General features: G+C 39.5%; 1 protein-coding gene across 1 annotated transcript in view; it reads right to left on the bottom strand.

Moving 5' to 3' along the window:
* Nucleotides 1-17,913, bottom strand: part of TPK1 (thiamin pyrophosphokinase 1) — a 260,187-nt gene that overhangs the window by 175,639 nt on the left and 66,635 nt on the right. The window contains exon 2 of the mRNA XM_009889432.1: nucleotides 16,783-16,852. Within this exon, the coding sequence (XP_009887734.1) occupies nucleotides 16,783-16,852 (70 nt within the window). The remainder of the gene's footprint in view (nucleotides 1-16,782; nucleotides 16,853-17,913) is intronic.

The raw sequence follows: 17,913 nt of genomic DNA, 5'->3' as shown, positions 1-17,913 counted from the left end.
TTCTAAAACACCACCTCTCTTACCTAGGTCCGTGATAGAGAGGGCGGTGATGACCAGAAACTCCCCCTCTCAGAGCTGTGGGAGCATAGTTGGGTCCAAGGTCCAAGAAGGGCAGGCTGCAGCATCAATGAGCTGACGCAGCTTTTCCAGAAGCCAGGCTGTGGAATTGAGGAGCTGTATCTTCAGTTGTACTCCTGGCTGATGTTGGTACATGGAAGGGCTGACGTAAAGTAGAAGGATTCTCAATTTTTTTAAAAAAATTACAAAATACAGGTTCCTGGATTCATGCCTATGCTTTGTCTAGCCCAACAATGAGTAGTTTTCCCCACCCCTTTCTTTCACAAGGTGGGAAAAACAATTTACAAATGCAGCTTTCATACGAAACAAAAAAAAAAATTAAAAAACTACTTTTAAAACACAGAAGCAAGGAATTAAAACTACTACCCCCTGGTAACCCATGCTTTCATCCTCTAGATTCTTATAATATGTTCGAAGATTAAAATCATTCACTCTTCAGAGATAACAGAGTGGAGCTAGCCAGTGTATGAATGTCTGAATCAGCTGATTTACAACAATGGTTGGGGAAAAAAAAAAAATACAGAAAAATCTACATTTGGATTGACAACTTGTCTGTGGGCCTGTGCCAAGATCCTGCCTAATACACTTGAACATGCTGAAATATTAAACCCCAGAAGCACAAGAGCTAAAAGGGAAATTTTGATGAGCTCTTAAACAGGGTCATGAACACGATTGTATTTCTGCTGGCGCTACTGAAAGAAGTCAAAACTTGCCACGGCTTTTCCAGTGTGAACACAGCAAAGAAAGCACTTTCCACTCTGATTAAAAATGAGATCCTGCAGAACAGGGAAGGCATCACCCTCCTGATGAAAGCCCTCTTCAGCATGTCAGGAATGCTATTAGAGTTCTCAAAACCACTCCTGAGGTATATTACGATCACATATATGCATGACAGCGCTGACCACTTAATCCCCCTTCTGTCATAGGCAAGGTGGAGAATAAAAATTACACTGACACCCAAGGGTATTTTATAATAAAATACGAAATAAAATAATAAATTTGCAGATGATTTTGGCTTTGCCTTGTGGTACTGCATTACACACCAAATATTCCTGGCCTCTCATTCATTACTATTTAATTACAACAGAATACCTTTTTTTCAGACTTAATTAACCTCTGAAAGGAGTTTGTGACCTTGGGACCCTCCTGCACACTTGCAACGTGCTGTTAGAGTATTACTCTGCCAGGAAACATTGCCTTTAATGCTGAGATTTAATGAAATGCACAGTTTTTGGGGGGGGAACACCCGGAATATAAGAACCTGCATGCAGTCACCTAATGAACAGAAGCTAGAACTTATCAATTACAATCATAAATCAATACTAGAATAACATTAAAAGATGCCACAAGAGTTTCCCCAGCGGACAGGCTCATTACAGTGAACATATCATGGACACTCTTCCCTCTTACTTTCACTGTGGGACAAAGAAGAGGAAGTAAGGAAACGAGGAGGGATTTGCCCATGTAATTCCTATTTAAGACAGCAGAAGCTTTAGTGTCCCACCAAGTCGAAGGACAGTGTAGCACAGTTCCAGCTCCTATCTTTGTCAGAAAATGCTGTTCAATTTGAAATGCTGTGACTCTAAAAGGAAATCAGAGAGCAGTAACCTTTTCACAAGATGAGAGACAGAACCACAGCCCGTGCAGCCGCTTTCATTGCTTTGCTGCAAAGCTTCCAATGACGGATCAATGTTGGCCCCTTGGTGCCAATCGGAGCCGACCAATAACTCACTTGCTAGCAATGTTAACTCTTAAAAAAGGGTTCTTCATCATCCTGATAATTCCTTCTGAGACCTAACACCCCCATCAATCCATGCGTGCTCCTCATACAGTTCCCTCATGTACAAAGCCACCCCAAAAATCCCCTTATGCACAGTTCTCTTTTTTCCTAAAATTAAAGGAACAGAAAGAGATACTGACAGTCCCATCTGTCACTTTCTTAATTTAAAGTATTTGTTGTCAAACCTCGCAGATGATGTATTAACAAAAAAAGGGCACTGAATTGTTTACTGACTCTTTTTCAGTTGCATTTTTGGGACAGTCTGCCTTTCTCTCACCACTCAAAATACCTTAATGCACACGATTCTAATCTGATCTTTCACCAGCATTTAACATGCCTGCTGCAACTTATAAAATTAGAAAACATCAATCCTCCTACAGATACTGCTAGAACTTGCAGAGGCAAATCACATTTTTGTCTTTACTACTGTAGAGCCTTCATTTCTTTCTTTCTTGTGACAAAATTAACAGTTGCTCCACGGGAGTTATTAGCTTGGTTCATTCCAGAGAATCTTCTCCTTTTCAGCTTTATTATCAAAAACATTTCCACCCGCTTCCCATCCTTTTCCTTGTACCCTTTTTTTCTCCATCCCTTTCAATTTTTGCCTTTTTTAGATTGTGCCTGTGCCAACTCTCACCTAACCTGTTTGGGTCTCCTAAACACCAAGGCAAAAGCCCTGCTGACAAAGAAACAGATATTCAGAGCTCTATTGCATCAGTGCGTAAAGACCACATGATTTCAAGCCCTTGCACAGTAACTCCACTTCTGCACAGAGGAGATGACAACCACAGGCACTGCTCTCAATGCTCTGGCCCACAGCTGGATGACCAGCACTCTGAACGATGTCATTGGGCTTTAACACACACCAACTGCAGGGGATAACAAACAAACAAAAAAAAAACCCCAACAACAAAACCCCCCCTCTACTACCCACTCATGTGCTTTTAAAAAAGAAAAAAAAAAAGCTAACCTAAAAATCCTACTACCCTCATACTAAATATTTGGAGCTACATCTGAATACCAGTCCCTCTTTCATGCTGGAAAAAAAGGCAGAGGAAGTCCAAAGGCGCAGCCTTTTATCCACTGCCATTGCTACCCACTGTTTCATTGTTTTGCACATCAGGCACTCTAAAAATATACCTTTTCTAACCTGCTGATCCTTATCAATCTTCTTTACTGGCATCCTATTAGCTCTCTCCACAGTAATGGGATAACCCAGTCTCAAGCTGCAAATCCCTAAAATTGCCGTCACTTACACAGTCACTCTTCTTTATCCATAACGCTTACAATGAATAAATGAAGGGGAACAGCTTTGTGATTATTTACTGCTCCTATTCTTTTTTACGTGTCAGATACCTTTTACACAGAGATCAAAATACTTAAAGACACATTGAAGGAAATATAGAGTAAACTGCATGCACATGAGCACTCTGATCCAAACCATCTTATCTGTATGTTCCCATTAGCCACATGATGTGCATTACCTTGAATGGGCCACTCTGCTTAATTTCAAAAGAAAGAAGAAACTTACTCCAACTGGAGTTTCTTAACAACCAGGGAAAGCCAGGCAGTTTGAGAGTCAAGCAGCTTGTGTAGGTGGGATATCCCTCAAGAGTTACTAGTCCAAGAACAATTTATTGCTATAGGATGAATTTCATTCCTTGTGTTACCACTTCCAAAGACTATTCTAAACATCTTAATCACTGTGTGGGCACCACAAAGTAATTCCAAATACAATAAGCAGTAACAATTTCCAACTATTGCCAATGCTGGCTTCAAATCTGAAATCGGAGTAATAGATGCTCAAACACTATTTACACAGCTAAAAGTTTTTTGTTATTTTATTTTAAAAGCACAAGGGACAAAAGTAGATTATGTCCCTGTCTCTAGAGGACCTGGTTACTGACAAAGTAGCAGCTAGAGTCTCACTTTTGCTCCATCCATTTCACAGGCTGTTGGAACAGTCAGTACCAGGTTGCTGAAAACATTAGATCCAGCTGTGACAGCTTCCTTGCTTGCAATCACCATGGAGAAGTGATGCATCACATAAAGCATTAATTACATTGCAAGAATTCAGGGCAATGTATGGAGAGGGTGTTATTGCTTAGACATCTAGAGCTTAATCCCTTCCCAATTAAGTGAATAGAAGATCCTGAATTTCTGGTACAAAAGGTGATCTGGGTCCCCATTTGGCACATACAGGCCTTGTTTATTCCTGTGTTGTGACATTAAAGAAGAAAAACTAAGTAACACTAAAAAGAAAAAAAAAAAAAGGAAGAAAAACCACAAAACCAACCTGTGTTAAAAGCTCTGCCAAAGTTGCATGAAATCTTAGTTTCCCCTGATTTACCAAGTGCATTTCAAAATCCCAAACAAAACCAAAACCTAATTTCTAGCAGAATCTGCATGTAGCGTGCTCACAGAGAAAGTCACTGGTCAGTTTTGGTTTGTTTTTTCTTTCTTTAGAATAAAACATAAATTTCAACCATGGTGAGCTGTATTCATTCTCAAGTATTATTTGTCTGACCTTTTTCATTTTGCAGTCAATTTAGTTCAATATTCATTGCTGCTCAGAGGAATAAACCAGAACATCAGTCCAAACCCAATAAAAGCTGTGAGCTTTTTACTTGAATGCATCTCTTCCTTAGTACTTTTTTCATACAGTACATGCATATGCACCTATTTGAGCTAAAAAGAACTTCTGCAGGACACATGTTTTTTTATTCTGAATGTGTTCATGATCAGACTGTCTCACACCAGACAGGTATTATGGTGGTATTCTGAAATTGTCTTCTAGCCCTTCATTTACTGCTCTCTTCCCTCATGTCCCTAAAGTTCACTCTTCTAGACGTATCTTTGCAGTGCTCATCTGTTCTTGAGGTGCTTATAGGTACAGAAGTGCTTACAAAAAGATAAGTGAGATGGAAAATATCTGCAAGTAAAGGCATTGCCTACAGCATAAAGAACAAGCTCAGTCTGGCATCAGAAACCATCCTACTACCTTAGTGCATGTTTCGGCCCAAACACTCTCAGTTGGGCTAATGAACCAGAGCTGAATGATGTGCTGATACTGCTCCAGAGTCCTGCAGAGACAGCAAAACCAGTTTGCAGATAGTGTCTAGACTTGCTTGTATGGAATGTCCCATATGGGTAGAGAACCATCATAAGACAATCCCAATGGACCTTCATGCACCTCCCTTTATTTTAAGATGCTCTGTGACATTGGATCCAATCTACCTTATCAGTTTCGCACCCTGCCACATGATCAGACATCATTCTGCTCATTCAGTTATTTGGAATCAGTAGGCAAGATACTTCTGTACAGGTTATGCCATTTCCAACTGCCTTTTGACTATCTTGTAACATCACTGCCCCCTGTATTTTCACTTGTTATCCAAAATGATCTTTCTTTCCTTGCCCAAAACTCAGAATTCTCTACATTTCTCTATTAATGACATTCAACTATGGTTTTCAGGTACATTGCCTAAAAATTTTTAAAAATAAATTCCGCATGTAAGACAGAGAGAGCAAATTTTCTCTCTTTAAAAACACAACTAAATCAAGGCATTATATGACTTTTTCTTCCACATTTTGCAAAAATAAAGCCCAGACTGGTACCTAAATAAGGCAGATAGGTAGTATGTTGCTTTCAGAGGAGTGCGATTTTTATATGAAGGACGAGTTGAAAGAGAAGATTTGAGTTTCTCTGAATATAAACATATAAGCACAGCTTTCGAGGTACCACTATACACATTATCCATATGCTTGAGCAAATTATTTCTGGTAGCAGAACAAAACTGGATCTATGATGTCTCAGGGCTCTAACTTTTAACTGAGGTTAAATCCTTATGCCTTAAATTATGGAATCTGTAGAGCTGCCTGGCAACCTTACCTAGTTCAACTGATTAACTGCTCAGCCCTTCATATGGACGGCTTCTCAACTGGTTCTGCAGTCTTTGCTCCGTGGCTTGTCCTCATCCAAAGAGGCACAGGGTACTCATCACTTGGCCCTAAATAGTTAATTTATTAACTATTCTCATTTATCAACTGTAATAAGTAGCCTTGATCATAGTTTTAGAGCACAGTTCCTTGTTCTTGATAGCATTTTTTGTGAAAACAACTGTGGCACAAAACATTTTAAACTGAAAACCTGAAAGAGTCCATTTGTAAGATGGAAACACTCTTGGAATACAATTAGATTTAAAAACAATCTTAGCAGAAGAACTAGGAAAAATAGTTTAAAGATAAATGGATTTATATTTTAAAGTTTTACTTCTCATTATATTCTATAATGCATAAAGTCCCCCATTCGCAAGCTACCAACTTCACTAACACTAAATTTAAACGGATTTGAAGTATACAATTATCTGTTCTCAAAATACAGGTGCCCATTTGAATGCAAATTGTTAAAAGTCAGAACTTCTGGCTTTCACATATTTATAAAAAGAGAGCTGAGTCTACTGAAGAAAGAGAATAGGAAAGAAAACCAAGAAATAAACATCCAGAATATGTTTACGCTCCAACAATCACTAATAAGTTCACTGAAAGAGCATTTTACAGACAGCAAAAACTAATCTGAATAATTTATCTACGGGTGTTATTTGTGTTCAGTCCCGTTACAGAATATTCTGTAATTTGAAGTCACCTGGAAGGGACTATATCCACTCTCTCCAGGAATTTTCTAGACTATGAAAAAAAAATTGCCGAAAATGTGAACAGGTGCTATAACACTAGTAATCCTTCCCTAAATCTCTGAAGGGCAACAGTACAGATCAGTGAACCTGAAGGTCATTTATTAACATTCATTTTAAGGCACTGATAGCACGCGTTCTTCTGTGCTCCCAGACTGAACGCTGACCTTGGCATTCTTCTCAGTCTTAACAGAGCTTCTTTCAAATCTAAGATCACTCTTGCCATGTTCAATATAAAGTTCATATTTTAAATTTTAAATGACAAGTACTACTGCAGCAAAGACCTAGCTTGGTTAGAGGCTTGTAAGAACTTTATAGTTTTGCTTTGTTTCAAACACAAGAAAACTCCCACCCCCTAGCCTGCCCCAAACACTTGTAAAAAGTATTGCTCCATAAAAGCAAGCACTGCCTGCCTAATCCTTCATTTCTATTGATATTCAGAGATCCAAAAGAAACACAGGCATACATTTCACCCTAATGCTACACGCAGAGCCAGCTTTCCCTGGATCCTGAGAATTACTCCTTAGGCACAATGAACCGAAACACTATAAAGTGCACAGTGCTCTTAGGCCAGCTCAGGACTCTTTTCTGAGCTGCTTTTTCCAGCGGTGACTCAATGCACAGATATTTTATCACTACAAAGTCCTAACTTCTAGCATCGGGGTGGCCATAAATGATTTTTACCATGTCATAAAGCCAGAAATCACCCAGATGGCGATGACATTCCTCTACTTACAGTACACTAGGGGCACAGATACGGTTATTTGAAGAAGCTGAAGCAATACAAACCCTCTGATTGAGAGACCTGGGATTAACTGAAAGTGTCCCTATATTCTCTTTTCCTCAGCCACTTTTTTTCCTGTATTTTCCAGAACTACTGATCTGGTCAAATCATGACCCTTTATTTTCCTAGTTGGCAATTATAACTTCATTTAGGGTGCTCTTACTGGGACAGCACAGTTTTATGGGCAGGGGACCTCACTGGCAACCAGGTCAAACTGTCCATCAGTTTTGTATTTGCTCATCATTCCGTCTCCCTGGACCTTTGTCCTGGTCCTTCCCATCTACTCCTTAACAAGATTAGGAGGATCATTCCAAAAAAAAAAAAAAAAAAGCAGAGTCTTACACTTAGGTCTGTTGAGGTGGCTAAAACAACAGGGTCCTAGTGTTGTGTTTGAATGTCTTGAGGTATCAAAAAAAAAAAAAAATCTGTGGATTTATGCCAAAATGTGCAGGTACCTGGAGCGCTAATGAAGATCAAGTCTGCCTCCACCCAGGACCTACTATTCTTTATTAAATACTGATCGCAGGAGGAATGACATCTGGCCCTTTCATAGGCTCAGCTTTTAACAAGGAAATATTGGAAATTTTGATGAGACGACATGAACAAGGACAGAGTTTTAGCCCTTCTAAAGGGCTATTTGCCTGCATTTTAAAGGTGACTGACAATTGGAGATGATTTGGTAATTCACTGGATGACTTTGAGTAAACTGGGAATAAAACAAATATCTTGATCCCCAGTTATCCATTTTAACCAGTAGACAATACTCTCAATCTTACTCTAGATGAAATCTGGTACATCTACCTCTGCCACTTGTGAATTATATCCAGAAGTTCTTTCTAAGAGTGCTTTTCTTTCTTACTCTTCTCCTGTAAAGAAAGCATGGTCCTGTACTAAGGCAATAACTTACTTTCAGTGTCAGCCGAAATAAAAAAAAAAACAAACAAGGCATGCATGCATCTGTGTACTCACATGTACATCAGGGATGAAAAGCTAGCTGTTTCATTGCTTCTGTAAGAGTACGAGACTAAACCTTCTCTCTAATAGAGGTCTAACTTTCAGGGGTCAGAACAATGGGCAACACTGTCACCTCCCATCATTATTAGTTATAAATATTACTATTATTCTACAATTTCCATCTTGACTAGCAAAAGCAAAAAATTCAACATAAAGAATAACTGAACTAAATTCTGCTAATATTTATAAACCCATGTGCTTTTTTTTTTTTTTTTCCAAATCGGATCATAATCTGCTGTTTGATTTTCAGATTGAGGGGATGGTGGAAAAGCCCTTGTCTCTTTTCTGTTATGGCTTATGGAATATAGTAGTAACTACAATTAGAAGCACCTCCAAGTAAACATAGCTGTAAAGCAGCTTTTACAGCTGGTTGCTGGTGTCTGCCTCAAAATATATCTCCACTTTGTGTAATCTGCAAAACACAGTACTTCTGTCCCTCCTAAAATTCTCAAGTGAATCCAAACTATGGCTATGTAACTCCAAGATTTTTCCTTTATAGCATCTGATGACTGAGTAGAAATAAAGCACTACAGTGACTTAAGTCAATAACTCCTGAAAAATACATACTACTGGTCTGGCTTTATACTGCTGCTAATATCTATAGGAACCCAGCAGTTTAAAAAAACAAAACAAAACACAAAAAAACCCACCCACAAACAAACCACAAAACAAAAAAAAAACAAACCAAAAAAAACACGCACAAACAAACCACAAACCAAAAACAACAATGATTTTCACCTCTCATCATTTCTGGGAGCATTTAATTAAAAGACTGGATACACCTGATATGCTTAGTGAGGTTATTGCCCTAGTACTTTCAGGAAACACCTCCCAACACAGGAAGCTAATCTTGGTTTAAATTGAGGACTGAATCTATGAGTATCTCCCGATACACAACTCTTTGATATCTCAACTCTTCATTGTTCCTGAAAACAATTTTGAATTATATTTACAGTGCATGGCTAGTGGAATAAAAATGTATTTGAAAATGTAATTGAGTGAAAGCAATTAAATTGAAGACATAAATGAAAAAAGCCCAAAACTAGATGATCTTAATGTATCTCGAGAATTTCTCATCTGCACTACCTGAAACAAACACACTATGTAACTCCAAACGGATTCATTATTCCAAACACCGAGAGATAAGTTGCTTTGTTTTGTTTTTTTTTTTTTAATATGTTGATGCCTGGCAGTTTTCTTAAGTAAGATAGGATTTAAAAATGGATCCCAATTCAGATATTTCCTAAAGGAGCAGACTGTGGATAGGGATGTGCTTTCTGAACACTCCTACAGAATTTATTAGGATAAACTCAAGATCCTGATTTTGATCTTTAAACGCTGCTACAGTTTTTAGGTCAGGCAAAAATGTCTGATGTAAAAGATTTCCTTAAGCCATTCATCAAATAAAGCACTGCCTCAGCTTTCAACTTTCTTGGCTTTCACACTGTAATCCCTCAATTCAAAGAACTCTTCACCATCAGCAGCAATGGGAAAGACATTTCAAATAGCTTTGACCTCACAGTTTCAGAGGCATTATTTTTTTAAACATTACTGAAACACATCCTTACATCAACATTAACAAAGCAAAACCTTCACACGTATAACTATCTCACATCCTCCACAAAACATACAATGTTTTGAGTAGATCATAGAATGGTTTAGGTTGGAAAGGACCTTGAAGATCATCAAGTTCCACCCTCCCTGCCATGGGCAGGTACACCTCGCACTAGACCAGGTTGCCCAAGGCCACGTCCAGCCTGGCCTTGAACACCTCCAGGGATGGGGCCTCCACAACCTCTCTGGGCAACCTGTTCCAGCGACTCACCACCCTCAAAGTCAAAAATTTCTTCCTAATGTTTAATCTAAACCTGTCCTCTTCCAGTTTATATCCATTCCCCCTCGTCCTGCCACTACATGACCTAGTAAAAAGTCCTCCCCCAGCTCTCCTGTAGGCCCCCTTTAGGGACTGGAAGGCCGCAATAAGACCTCCCCGGAGCCTTCTCTTCTCCAGGCTGACCAGCCCCAACTCTCTCAGCCTCTCCTCATAGGAGAGGTGCTCCAGCCCTTGGATCATCCTCGTGGCTCTCCTCTGGACACGCTCCAGCAGCTCCATGTCCTTCTTATGTTGGGGACTCCAGAGCTGGATGCAGTACTCCAGGTGGGGTCTCGCGAGAGTGAAGTAAAGGAGCAAAATCACCTCCCTTGTCCTGCTGGCCACACTTCTTTTGATGCAGCCCAGGATACGGTTGGCCTTCTGGGCTGTGATTGCACAGTGCTGACTCATGTTGAGCTTCTCGTCAATCAGCACACCCAAGTCCTTCTGCTCAGGGCTACTCTCCAGCCATTCCTTGCCCAGCCTGTTTTTGTGCTTGGGATTGTCCCAACCCACATGTAGCACCTTGCACTTGGCTTTGTTGAACTGCATGAGGTTGGCTTGGGCCCACCTCTCCAGCCTGTCCAGGTCCCTCTGGATGGCATCCCTCCCCTCCAGAATGTCTACCTCGTCAAACAGCTTGGTATCATCGGCAAACTTGCTGAGGGTGCACTTGACCCCACTGTCCATGTCGCCGACAAAGATGTTGAACAGTACAGGTCCCAGTACCGACCCCTGAGGAACATCACTCGTCACTGCTCTCTACTTGGACATCGAGTCGTTGACCGCAACTCTTTGAGTGTGACTGTCCAGCCAGTTTTTTATCCACCGAGTGGTCCATTTGTAGAATTCATGTCTCTTCAATTTAGAGATGAATGAACAGTTTTTAAAGAAAAAAGACCATTGTACTCTTCTAGTATAACTCTATACTCAGAAAAACTCATTCAATGCTTTCTGCATCAGTGCCCTAATTTTTGCCTGAATATAAGATAGCTTAAAAACAATATCCAGTTTAATCTAAAGAGTTCAAGCAAAGAATTCCTCTCAACCCTACATTAAGCTACATCAATGGCTAATTACCTTCATAAGTACCCTATTTCTAATCCAATATGGAACACAGTGAAGTATATATGAATTTCTCACTCTATAATCCTATTAGGGACCCACTTTTCTATGAGTAGAAGGTTATTTAGGAAACAAGACAAAAGATCTCATTTTACATATGGGTATTTCTAGCTGCTGTCCCTCTATTATTTTTTTTTATTATTATCTTGACAATGGAGACAGTGGTTTCTAAGATTAGGCAAATTCCGTGTAAATTATAAATAGCCAATGAAACTAGCCAACAAAAGGAAGACAGGACGGCTGATGAATTGGCACAACTAACTCTCACTAATTGCCAGAATGCACACAGGAAGCCATCAAAATATACAATTACACTATGAGTTATCTTTCCACCTTTCACACAAGCAAATATGTGACTACTTTTCTTCGTGGAAGTTCCATAGTCTTCCTATTAAAAGGTTAAGCCTGTTGCTTCCTTTTCAAACTTAAAGACAAAATAAGACCCCAGAGAATGCATGCAGCATAGGGAAAAAACATGATGAATTGGAGATCTGTGTGCAGTTGCAGAGCTGCAATCTTGTTGGGAACACAGAAACATGGATGGAGTATTGCCATGAGGGGGTGTAGGCTCTTTGGGAAGGACAGGGTGGGAAGATGAGTAGGAGGAGTTGCCCTTTATGTGAGAAAGCAGCTGGAGCGCATGGAGCTCTGCCTGCGGATGGATGAAGTTGCGCAAGCTAAAGCCCAAATGGAACTGAATGCGGCCAGGGATGTCAAAGACAACGTGAAGGGCTTCTACAAGTACATAGGTGACATAAGGACAACTAGGAAAAATGTGGGCCCATTGCTTAATGAGACGGGACCTGGTTACATCGACCATGGAAAAGGTTGAGGTACCGAACACCTTCTTTGCCTCAATTTGTACTAGCAAAACCAGCCTTCAGGAATGCCAGGCATCACAGACCAGGAGTAAAGACTGGAGGCAGGGAAGATGCACCTATGGCAGAAGAGGATCAGGTCAGGGAATACTTAAGCAAAATGGACATATGTAAATCCATGCACCCAGATGGGATGCACACATGAGTGCTGAAAGAGCTGGCTGAGTTCACTGCAAGGCCAGTCTAGATAATCTTTGATCAGTCATGGTGACTGGCAGAAATGCCTGAAGACTGGAGGAAAGCAAATGTCACTCCTGTCTTCAAGAAGAGCAAGAAGGAGGACTCAGAGAACTACACGCTGCTCTGCCTCATCTCAATCCCTGGGAAGGTGATGGAGGAGCTAAACCTGGAAACCATTTCAAGGCACGTGAAGGACAAGAAACTCCTCAGGAGCAGCGAGCATTGAAAAGTTTGTGATGTGTCTATATTTAATCATTGATACTTAAAAGTACAAAACTCAGTAAGTGTACGCTGTAAAAGCTGTACAATTTAGACTTCTATTTTCCACTTCAGCTTCTCGTCACAAAGCCTGGGACATAGAATAGTTAAAGAAGTAACATCACCTTGTACAAGCAATACCCTTGATTCATTCTGACTAAATAGCTTATTTAAATCTGGGCTGGAGGGGTGGTGGTGTGTCACCAGAGGACAAACTTTATGTAGCAATCTGTATTCCTGAATATATGTTGCTTCTGAAGAGAGTTTTTGAGGTCTGTGCTTGAAATTTAGCGGCTACATCAACTGGAGATGTTTACAAAATTTGTTCCTAATGTTCAAATACACATGTAGATCTTCGTGGAGCTGCTTCCCTGCATGCCTAGTTCAGAGAAGAATTATATAGTAGCAACTGAATTTTCATGCATCACCAAAGTTCACCTCATATATGTTTTATATGTAGAAAATGCTACATCAAAATACTCAACCATTTTTCAGTTTCACTGCTACTCTTATACTTTATGCGGTTCACAGAAAGAAACTAGATGTATAGCGAAAGTGATGGTCTTAGTGATTGTAGGCAACCCACCTCATGTCATCCAGTAAGTCTGATATACTGAAATACTAAACAGAACCACAGAAAGCCAGTAGTTTTTATGATAGGATTATCCTTCCTCTTACAGAGCACATTGCTCTCCTCTTTGACCTGAAGTTCTTCATGTTGCAAAACCTGAGTACATGATGGATTTGACATCTCTCTGGAAAATAGCATCTGAGACACAAATACTAATGATTGTTTTTACAGGTGCCAATACGATGACAGTTTTGGAAGCAACTTCACCTTCACATACCGCAAAGCCAGTGACACACAGGTTAATCAATGCCTTAAGATTTAATCAGAAAGTGTTGAGAAAGAAGTTGCTGTAGTGTGATACAGAAAAGCAACAACCTAACTCTGAAGTGGATAACAGTGCTTCATTGTGAGTCAAGCAAATACGCAACAGGATAGGCAAGGCAGACAGAATAAGGCAGAGCAAAAAACCCATAAAGATCACTAACTCACCTTTAACTCTGATTAGCTGCAAGTGTTTAGCAATCAAGAACAGTTTAGCAGTAGTACTTATTTCTAAGCAGGAACTGATGTTAAAGAAAAAACACAGTCTAAGGAAAATAGCCTTTCGGGGCTGTAGAGCCAGAGAAAGAAAAGCAACAGAGCACAGGGCTGTCCTTTCTTTTGTCCTGCCTCTCCCCTGCCCCCAACACTGACAGCTCCCAAGGATGGGCCTATCAATGGAAAAGTTACCCTGCCCTTTTGGTTACTCTTCCTACCCCTCCTGCTCTAGAAGGTAATCTGTTTTAACACATCATTGAAAAAACCACTCTGATTTCTCCTCATCAGTAGTCACAAAAATGAAGGTTTTATCGGGTTCATTGGTTTGTTTCTAAAGAAGAATAATTGTAATTCAGATTTGTTGAGCTAATTTTTAGAGAAACTTATGGGAAAACCAACCAAACACATCATAAAAATGACACCGCAAACACAGATGAAGATATACAACATCTTACGTATGTTAATCTCATGACGTGAAGTCACATTGCTAAGCCAGCCTGCACCAGTGCCATAGAGAAGAAGATGACAGCTTCCTTTACTTGACGGGAACAGGTGAACCAGAAACAAGCCCAGAAACAAGTCAAGACACCGATGGAGAAAACAGGAAACCAACGGAGGCAGGCAATAGGGGGCACGTGAATCTGCTCTTGCTGCTTTCATTCAACAGCACAGGCCAACTTAACATGAAAAGCAAGTTAAGGAATTGTTCAGCTCCTGTAGAGCATCTTGCCTAGCCTCAGCCACAGCACTTTAAGATAGATAGAAACTAACCGAAGAGAGGCCGATAAGAACAATAAGAAAGGATGACCAATAAAGACAGACCAAACAAGCTGGGCATATTTTAGCCTAAAATAGAGGAAGTTGGATTGCTCCCCCTTGAAGATTTCTAAGAACCAGCTAACTAGCTATGCATCAGGAATGGAACAGATAGGTTTGTCTTCACCTTAAGGCAGTGGGAAAGAAGGATGAACCTCTTGAGGTCATTTCTAGCCCTATATTTTTCTAGGATTTGGAAATGGACCCTTCCAAATAGCAACAACTACTTCACTTATCTCCAAAGGAAGACAGCCCTATAACATTCCCATATTGCAAGCTGTCCTTTTCACAGAATGTTATAACTTATTCCTATTCTAAAAGATTCTTCACACTGCCAGAGTAGTAGAAAGACACTTTAGTCTCACAGAGAATCAAGCCGAAAATATCAATCAAGTTCTTTATTTATATCTCTTGGGTATAATAATCTCTCTAGAATTAAAGAACTACAGTTTTTAAGTTTTGATACAACACAATTAGCAATCAGGGCTTTGAATAAAATAAGAGTTTTAAACAGAAGGTTAAGACAGCATTAAAAAAATTATTAGCACGTCAGTAGACTCTGAGCAGACAGTTCTTTAATAACATTGGACAGGGAATTTAAGGGAAAATACTTCAGAGAAGTGAATGGATATTCTTTCCAGCAGAATGATTTCTTCAAAGACAAAAATCAAAATTATGCAGGTCATTTTTTTGTTTCAAAAGAATCACTTTGAAGGTAAAATCTACCTACCCAAAGCAATTAAGATGAGAAGAAGAAGAAAGATAGAGAAAAATAATACTCCAAGGGCCAAGTATGTAAGACTGAAAGAACTATTCAGTCAAGGTATAATCATCCATTTTCCCCTGAATTATATTTATTTAATATGAACATAAAGGTGTGCAGAAGAGATGAATGGGTTACAGGAGAAGGCAAAATGAGAGCTCTAAATGTTGTTCTTTGGAAAGCAACACCGTTATCAAAGAGAACTGCTTGCTGCAAGTCAAACAGATTGCTGTTTGAATTAAAGATTAAGTTGTGCACGGCTCTGTGAGCAACTACTAGGAGAAGAGCAACAGAAGATTACAGAAGGAATACTTCCTGCAACAGTTGGTAGTGCTTGACAGACTCCAGTCTTGGTTTTAGCACTGGTAGATCTCAGCCAAACTTCTCACAGGTGACAAAGGAAAAAAAATTAAGTTAACTTTTACTTTAAGACTAAAATCTTCCTCTCCAACCTGGTCTTTACTTGAAGGACAGGAGGAAACTGAGCTTCTGGCCTCCATCATACACTTGCCATGAGGTGATACAGAAAATATGTATCAGATTTTGCTGTATGAACAAAATTGTTCATAAGTTTAAGTTCTACCAAATACCTGTCTCACTCTTTGCCTTTAGAGTCTGCTTTATTCATTTATTTGCTTTCATTAAACTATTTATTTATGAATTCTTGCTCAAAACAACTGAAAATCCTAGAAACAAGGACAAAGGATCCTTAGTAACCTCAGATTACACAGTGTTCCACTACAAAAATGAGAAACCACTTAAATGCAGTATCTTGCATCACTACCCCACCTCAACAGCTCTAGGGCAGAAACCTGGGATATTTTACAATTTTAAATGCCATTACAGAAAACAAGAATATATTCTCCTTTCAGTTGTATTTCCTCACCTAGAATATACATTTATAGATAACTTCTGTACTTGCCTTTGGTCATGTTTGATGCCCTGATGATAATTTAGAAATAATTCAGAAAGAAAAGTACACTTCCTATTTTATTATCCATCCCACTTCACAACACAAACAGATTTCATGTAAGGCCTCACAAGAAGAATGAAGAGGACATACTTTGTTTCAGCTCCTGGTGAGAGGCATCAGATGTTCCTCTAATCAACCCTTGCTAGCAGGATTTTTCAGAGGCTGCATCGAAGGCCTAGCTTTACGGATGCATAAAATAAGACTGAGAGCAGAGCTTTCAAGAGGAAATAAGACCAGTGGGCTTAAGGAAAAAAGGTATTTCAGGCTACCTGTGTGTTTTTAAAAATTGCAGCTGTGAATAAAAATTAAAGATAACATGAAGAAAATATTGTACTACCTACCACAATAAGTTAAAGTACCATGCACAGAGCACGCAGCTACTTCAGTAACTGAACAGATCCTGTTCCTCCATATTTTACTTTCATTGAGAAGAGACAACTTCAAGTGTATTGTTACTGTACCTGTCCTGGCTTCCTTCTGTGATGTGATAGAGACGATTGGCACCTCCATCAGCACAAGCTCTCAGTGCAGCTGCAAGGGAAGAAACAGAACATCAACGTATTGGCATTATAAACAAAACACCACAACCAGTTACTCCATTACTGACATTTCTGTGTCAACTCAAGTGTTCATTGCAGCATAGGGAATAAATTATATGGCTTTTAGCTTCCTATACTTGACTACTTCCCTTGTTTCTCTAGATAGACATCTGAACTGGTTTTATCAGACTAGTGCCAATCTTCATCTGACTGTGCCACTCTACTTTCCAAATAGCTTATTTCTGGCTATCCTAACCTACTGCCCAATCAGTTTAAACTACATGGAAGCAAGTATTCAAAACCTGAAAAGCGCCCATCCTCCATGTATGGGCATGTACTTGTCTAAACAAGTGGGAACTTGCACCTTAAACTTAACAATCTTCTCACCCGGGCAAAAGGTTCACAATGGTAGCTCTACAATGACCTGCATAAAAACTGGGGGAAAAAAAATACACCTCTTTCCTTCCCCTCCTATGACACAAAAATGATAACTCTATTACAGTTTCTATGCTGTTCCACAGACTGTTTGAATCATATGATATAAAGTAGGTGGGTTAGGTCTTGGCTTTAAATCTTGAACTATCCTGGTACAAAAGGAACAAAACCACAATAATTTTCAGTGCTTCCACATAACTTGGGGACCACAAAAGGCACGTGTCAGTAATTCCCATTGATTTAAACAAGCACAGACATGCTGTTCTGTTTTGATCCCTTTGTTTATATAGGCTTAAGTCAGAGAAAAGTCTAACACTATTATTATAAAATCAGATATAAATTGGTATATTTTATTCATAAACATCCCTACTAATCATCATTTAACTAACACACAGTTCTTTCATGAGATTTTTAAACTATGATAAGCTATATTAAAGATTGAAAATGACCATCTTGTCTTAGCAGTCTTTATCAGTTTTCCTCTGAGATGCACAAGTCAGATAATCACAGCCGGCAAGATAAAAGCAGCTGTCACTTCTACACTAGAGCAGAGTGTTCCTTCCAGGTCTGTGGGCAAAGAGAGACCAACTGGTAGACTGGAGAGGGCTGAAAGTCAGA

Source organism: Charadrius vociferus, unplaced genomic scaffold (assembly GCF_000708025.1).
Source record: "Charadrius vociferus isolate BGI_N301 unplaced genomic scaffold, ASM70802v2 scaffold97, whole genome shotgun sequence".
Lineage (NCBI taxonomy): Eukaryota > Metazoa > Chordata > Aves > Charadriiformes > Charadriidae > Charadrius > Charadrius vociferus.
Note: the sequence above shows the minus strand (reverse complement) of the source record. Positions and strands in the feature narration are given on the sequence as shown.